Source organism: Prunus persica, chromosome G1, assembly GCF_000346465.2.
Source record: "Prunus persica cultivar Lovell chromosome G1, Prunus_persica_NCBIv2, whole genome shotgun sequence".
Classification (NCBI taxonomy): Eukaryota; Viridiplantae; Streptophyta; class Magnoliopsida; order Rosales; family Rosaceae; genus Prunus; species Prunus persica.
This window is the reverse complement of record NC_034009.1, coordinates 46,099,694-46,107,284: the sequence shown is the minus strand read 5'-3', so window position 1 is coordinate 46,107,284 and position 7,591 is coordinate 46,099,694. Positions and strand designations below refer to the sequence as shown.

The 7,591-nt window shown below is 35.8% G+C and overlaps 1 protein-coding gene across 1 annotated transcript; it reads right to left on the bottom strand.

The window, feature by feature from the left end:
• On the bottom strand, positions 951-6,916 carry LOC18792181 (pinin). The gene is made up of 10 exons (XM_007222540.2): positions 6,698-6,916; positions 6,486-6,596; positions 6,218-6,280; positions 5,854-6,015; positions 5,649-5,762; positions 4,061-4,132; positions 2,681-2,764; positions 2,472-2,572; positions 2,024-2,108; positions 951-1,644 (listed from the first exon to the last, which is right to left on the bottom strand). The coding sequence occupies exons 1-10, from the start codon at positions 6,773-6,775 to the stop codon at positions 1,255-1,257; spliced, it is 1,260 nt and encodes a 419-aa protein (XP_007222602.1). The 5' UTR covers positions 6,776-6,916; the 3' UTR covers positions 951-1,254.

Sequence of the window (7,591 nt, the reverse complement as noted above, 5' to 3'; positions counted from 1 at the left end):
GCTGGAGTGAATTGCTTATCTCAACCTTCATAAATCAATTTGGATTTGATGTTTTATTATTCGCGTGCCACCTCAGTGTCTGAATAAGAACAAGATGAGTCGTGCAACCTCCAAGTCATGCTTCTCTCAGCAAACTATATAACATGGAGAAACCATAACTTTTAAGCTTATTTTGAGAAAGAAAAACACAAGGAAAGTAGCTCTAAGCTTACTAAGAACGCACTTGGATTGCTTCTTATTGTATCGAAGAATTCAGATGTATTTCCCTTCATTTCATTGTTAAAGGAATTTAGAATTGAATATCGAATAACAGTCAAAATTGTGGTTAATTTGCAACCACCATGGCAGTAAAGCATCATTAGAAACTCTGGTGAGGATTATAAAAGCTATTGTGTTGTTGTTACATGACTATTAATGGTAATTGTTCTTCTACACTTCATTTCAAATATTGTACAGTTGTGATCCTCGCTCTCACCTCTGACCATAAATAGTTGTTTGCTAAGCCTTGTAGCTCACCCCTTGCCATTTCATTTCATATTAGATCGGACTAGAAGTTGACTCACTTTTGACGTTTTGGTTGTGCTACAGAAAATATGGCTGCCATTAGAAGACCTAAAATGTGGTACTTTAGGAAAGATTATGTGCAATCCAACTTCTGTAACCAAGGAACTATTATAGTTTTAACTTTTGGTGTACATTAGAAGTAATGGAAAAGGAAGCCCACCCAACCCTCCTCCCGGTTCAGCCTCCCATCTCTTTTTGCACTGTCCAAAATGCCACCATTGTGGTGGTGGGGTGGCAAACTGTAGCATGAAAAAAGTTTGTTTCTTTACAAATTAGAGATAAAACGATTGTATAGATTAGTATGGAGAGCAAGTTTTTGAGTTCAAATAGAATGTTGAAAGAAGAAGAAAAAAATAATTTTGTCAGATGTATAAACATTATACAAATTGAGCTTTAAATTGTGGCAAAATTCCGTGTGCACTTCATTCCCATGCAAAATATGCACTAACAAAAACAATAATCCATCCCCAGTCGCAAGCAACAACTATACTAAAATCTATAAGACCAAATTTTTCCCTTCCGAAATACACACGCATGTGAAAGGGAAGAATGGAATATAAGTTAACTCTAAAGCACAATACATAAAGACACACCAATAGAGAAACTGCCTGACAGGAGGCAAGTAAATGAACTACAGAAATAAACTATTCCTAGGAGACTCGACTTACAAAAAGAGGTTCGATGGTTGGTCTACTCAACAGCATCCGCATTTGGACTGGTTTTACCTGCTTCTGGTTTAACTATTTCATCAATCCTCCGGCTGTTATCATCAACATCTAGCACATCATCAATCATGTAGTCCTCTGCTACATTGATATCTTCCACATCATCCTCATCTTCATCGTTGTTGCTTCCATCAGGGATCTTTCTTTTCTTGGGGCCATGCTCAAGCCTATGTGTGTCCAATTCTTTGTCCATAGTTTCCTGTAAGTTCATCACATCATTGTTTGCTTTCCTTGGTTTCCTTGCATTTTGCCACCTCTCCAACTCCTTTTCAGCATTGGCAATACACTGCTCCCCAATCTGCTTCTGATACTCAGTCAGTTCCTCTCTTCGTGCAGCTTTCCATTCCAGAAACTCCTGATATGAAGTTTTGAATGAGAATAATCAAGTGAAAACTCTAAGCAAAACCATTTGTGCAGCTTTCCATTCTAGAAAGTCACTATATATATAGAAAAAATTTCTGGCCAGAAATTTCCATTGTTATCTTATTAGACTGTAAATCAGGATCGCACTAGGACCACCCTTCATGAACTTCTCATAACTCAAGCACAAAATTGAATTCACTTGCCCTAGCTGCCGAATTCTTACATTTAAGGGCGGATATTAAAATTTTGAGCCACAGTGGCACAATTTCATTTTGCGTAAGAATCAGAAAAGAAGTTGGTCTCTATTAATAAGCCAGTTCCTGAAAATTGTAAAAAACGACCTGACATTATCTATGTCACAAGAAACTCACCTTTTCTTTTCGCTGCTCAGCTAACGTAGGATCCTCATCCAATGGTTTCTTGGGCAGATAATATATTGGAGGCTCTGCCTTTGTCCTGAAAAAGAACATACCAATCAAAATTGAGTAAGAAATTATTATAGAGGAAAGTTCTAATTAATTCTACCTAACAACCCACAATAATGGCAGGAAACACCACCCATCAGGTTGCTTCAACACGACTATTCACATGAATAGAAACTTATCTTTGTCCCAATAAAATGTGAATATGGACACTTTTTGGACCAAAATTAAAAATAACCTGCAAAAGAAAAATAAAATAGTGAGAGAATTACATTAGAATTTATATTCTTCTTTTTTATAAGAACATGAAACTCTCAATTGTCAAAGATGGTAAGCAAAGATATGACACATCAAGGAAAACAGCAGTAATGTAAATTGATATTGGAAACCTTTTTACCTTATAAAATTGCAAAGTTTTTTATTATGCTCACTCCACTGAAGAAAAAGCAGTTCCAATCTCTTTTCTTCCGTCTTGGCATTAACACGTGCCCGCAGAGTCTAGCCAAAAATAAACACAGGCATTAGAGAACAAGGTTCGTTCTTCAAACAGACGTTCATTTTCAGTTTGACTAGTAGAGATCAAAGTATCAGAAGTTGTAAACGAACCAGATCTCTCCTCCGCTTTTCCGCAATTTGTTCACGCTCTTGTTGCCTAAGTCTTTCACTCTCTTCACGAGCCCTTTGCTCAGCCTGCATAAAGTAAGACAAGTATTACAAGTTTCATCATTAAACTGAAAATACTTGCTAAATAAAAGGAAAGAGGAAAATGAAGAAAAATAGCTTGAAACGAAACACACCAACGACAGGTCTAGATATACAAGCACATCTATATAAAATGGATAATGTACCATAAAATCCATATAATATGCAATTAAACTATAGCAAATTTTCATTTTAAAGTCAGCTATTCACAAAAGAAAGAGAAAAACAAAACTATAGGTTAAGTTCCAAGGAGATCAGAAAATCAGGTGTGTCCTGTACATTCAAGACTGTTTTGAAACTCCAATAAGGATCAAAAGAAATGATCCCTGTGAGCTGACAGGGTGCATAAAATGGAATGCCTAAGTACCCCAACTGGGACCACAATAGTTCTTTTTTTTTCATTCGGATAAGAAACAAAATAAGTTTACAGAGAAAGAAGAAATACCAAAAAAAAGAAAGGACAGGAACAGAATCCCACGCCAGCAATTTCTAAACACCCAGCTAACCCTACAACCCTTGCTAGGCCAGAAAGTACACACTATTTCTGATTTCCAAATATCCATTTCATGTTTATCAAATTCCCACGTGTACAATCACCTTTCTTTAACTACATTCAGACAGGTTTATCGACTTGGTAACTCCCCAAAAATCCTAGAGACAAGAATCAAGCTAGATACATACGGCCTTCATAAATTGCTACTCACAAGTGTACACATTGTTTAAGTCTTAAGAGTGGGCAGGAGTGTATGTGCACATTCAGACTTGCATAGCATAATAGATATCCAGACAAGAGAAACCTGAATACATAATAACAAAAATGCACAATAGCTCATAGTCCTTTTAAGAAAAAAAAAAAATTGAAACAATGGAGGTTAACACTTTTCTTTTTTCATATTGCCCCATAGCTCTCACAGCTTTAGTTGAGCATCTTTCTCTCCAAGGCCTTGTCTTCAACACACACAAGAGATTAAAAAATATATATATAGGGAGAGAAAGGCTTTCCCACCATAATCTTGGCCACCATTACTAATTTGCGAAAATAAAAAGGGGGGGGTCAATAGTTTGTAAGTGTTAAATGAGTGTGGGGTACTCGCAGGTGAATGGAATGTCAAACTAAAACACCCAACATGCCAATATTCGTAAAGAAAAGTTATTTTTACGGATCATAAATATATAATTACAACAAACCATTTTCATACTCACAATTTGAAAACAATTTGATGTTTTCAAACCAAAACACAGTCAAATAGAACAAATTATAATAGAAATTAATTATATACTCACTCTTTGTAATGAATTTGATCTCCGCATGAACGCCTCTGTTCCTGAAAGTTGCATGTCCTCTTTCCTGAATTTCTGCAACAGTTTCACATGCAGGGAGAATATATAAGTATATGCAATTTCAATAAAAGCCAAACAAATTTGACTTTTGATAACTGGTTATGGAAAAAAGAATTCAGTCAGAAAAATGATGGTTTTTAAATAACAGACAAATTGGTGGCTTCCTCACTTCCTCTGTTCAATATATGGTGACTGTAAAGTGTTGAAGAACATCCCTTATGCGTACCGTGAAGTCTTAAGGAAGACCTAAACATGTGAACGCTTAAATGCGTAAATGGTGTACATTATTTCATTGGACACCACATCATTGCAAACGACGCCCTGCATCTACCATATATGGAATGTCTATATAATAATAAACATATAAAAGCAGGTAATGGAAACATATGTCATCAATGAAAACTGATGGTTTGTAAACTAAAAAGACCAACTAGAGGCTTCCTCTCCAATCTTCCCTTTCTCATTCACATTGGTAGCCAAGGAGGCGTCGGGAGGGAATAAATTCACAAGTAAATTGGAAGAGGGGTAGCTAACCTAAATATTATTTAGGTATTCCACTAGGCAGTAAATTAACGTGGGGTTAAAGTTTAGACTGAAGAATCTGGTTGTGAAATATCTTGAACTGGTATATTGTCTCCATTGCCAATATGTTTATAATTCCTTTCCATTGAGTTGGAATTTTGATCTCTGTGGAAATATGAATGGTTTGTTAGAAAGTGTAACTTTAAATTCATATAGACCGCATAGTTGGAATTATGAGTTCTTAGGTTTATTTTTGTGCAAGTCTTCTCTTAGAAGGTTCATTGAAGAGCCATTTCTTTCCTTTTTCAGTCCCTCTTCTATCACTTGAAAGGCTAAAGTACCTGCAACGGCATGAACTCTTGCAGGAATTATAGCTCATGAGAGCAATACCTTTTTTTTTATAAATCTATTTAAAGGATGAGACATAGAAGGATCTTTAAAAAGTATGGTCTGGAATGGATGTTTTGCATACCAAAGTTTGATTACCTCTTTATGGGCTTTGGTTTCTCCTGTATTTTACCTCTTTAGGGGATTGGAGGGTTGATGTCACTCAAGGTTAGCTTAGATATGTTTTTTTTTTTTTTTTTTCGGTACTCAGCTGGACATGGGTTAGATTCAATACCTCTTTATGGGATTGGAGGGCTGATGTCACTAAATATATTGTATAGCTTAGATATGATTTAATGTAATTGTTTTGTTTTCTTACCTGGACATGGGTTAGATTTGACAGAACTAAACCTATGGGACTTAAGGAATGAACAAGAGGAATAAAATAACAACTAAATGAAAACAGAGAGAGAGACTAATTGTTTTATGCGTCAAATAGACTCCCAACTATACGGAAACGATAGACAATATTGGTAAGAACCTAATAACAATTTTTAAGAACAAAAAGCCTAAATGAAGATGTTCTTACTTATAAACCATATTAAAAGTTTGCACTGTAACTAAACAAATTAGTTCAAACACTGGGTGCTGATCAAAACCAATAAAACTAACGCACACATACCTCTAGAGTCCCCAAAAGTTGTCCTAGCATTCTTTTGTTCCTGTTAACCAAGCTGGGATCCTGCTCTTTCGGCAATACTCTTGGAACATGATCTGGTGCTGGAATTTCAAAATCCTAACCAAAAAAATAAAACAATGAAAGTAAACAAAGATTTATGGTCCCAGAGAAACACTAATCAGGGAGATGAAAAAGACTTGAAAGTTACCTTCTTTGCTGCTCCGTGATTTCCATCCCTCTTTGACCAGCCACTTTGTTGGGAATTGGACAACTTCCTATCACTCTGATCAGCTTTAGCTTCCTCATTTGTATCATTCTTCTTCCCATCCTTGGCCTCTTCAGCAATTTCAGTGATTTCTCCATCCTCCACCTTATTTCCAAATCAGGATTTTTAAAGAATGTTAGGAAGACGAACGAACAAACCCTTTATTTCATACAACCATGATTTTTTCTAATTTCCCAAAATTCTAACAGAGAGTAAGATTAGGACTCAATGAGATTAGCTCGAGGGAATATAAACTACAACTACCAAAAGAACATAACTAGATTAACCACCATGCAAGGGGCCTTACCTTGACAACAGCTGATGAAAGCCGGCGTTTTGCAGGAGGTTGATCCTCATCAGGCCTATCTGCCTGAAAAGTCAATTTAAATAAATTAAGAGACAAAACACAAAGCCCAATTAGCAAATCAAGATTATAAATAATGATTATAAACGTTATATGAACCTAACTTTATTGAGACAAAATGCAAAATTTCCCAGTAACTAGTTCCCATGGAAACAGAGAGAGAACAAACGAAATTGAAATTGAAATTGAAATAAGCAGGTCGGTAAATTACGGGTCGAGTAAAGCCTCGCGGACGAGCACCATTGGCGGCAAAATTGCGAGGACCAGCAGCCGCCAAGCCTCCCTTGCGAAGTCCCCTAGGGTCTCGAAGCCGTTCCGTAATCTGAAGATTTTGAAACAATCACATAGCCATCAAAGTGAAAACAGTAATATATATATATGCTTACATATAGAGAGAGAATTGTAGAGAGGAGAAAAGCAGACCTCGCGCTGTTGCCGTTGGAGTTCATCGATCTCCTTACGGAGGTCCTCCTCTGTTTTCTCAACTGCGGCGCTTCCCATGAGTCGAAGAAGAAGAAGAAGAGTTTGTGTTGTGCTTACAGCAAAACCCTTGAGGCGCGTCCAGTTTTGGTTGTCCCAAATTTTGTCACTCAACTGACAATTATGTATTTCTGAAGCTGCTAAGGTTCTGTTTGGATTTTGGGTGGTTTCTGTTGTGTCCTTCCTATCCCTACCTACTATTTTTTGGGAAATTACCGCCTCTAGTAAATACAGTTACAAGAAAATTTTATTTTTTCTTTTTTTCTTTTTTTTGGGTAACAAAAAATTCTTTTTTACTTGTATACTCATCAATTTTGTTTTTGGAAATTGACTTACACAATCATTAAACACTAATCTCTCCGCACGTGCTTCCGTACCTGCGAGAGGCTTTTTTTAAAATTTATTTTAGAATTAAAAATAATAATGGATAGTTGTGTTTCATAAAAATATGATTCATTATCTGATTTTTCTTTTAATTTTAAATTTTTTTAATATGAAAAGGTGTGAATTTACCATATTATCCTCATTTAATTAATAATTTCAATTCTTAATGCTTGCATTGCATTAAACAACGACATTTTTTGGTATTTTGAATGTTTCACCATTCTCTGCCTTTTGCTTTATATATATATATATATATATATATATAGATTAACCTTAACTCACTTTTTTTTTTTTAATACAAGCGATATTGGGGGAAAGGATAATCGAATTTAGGGCTTCAGGTGCGAAGTTAAATACTTTTAACCAATTGAGCTATATCTTCCTTTTATCTTGGTGAGCTACATCTTCCCCAAAACAACACCCCTAATGTCATTTCCACTTTGAGGTGGGAGG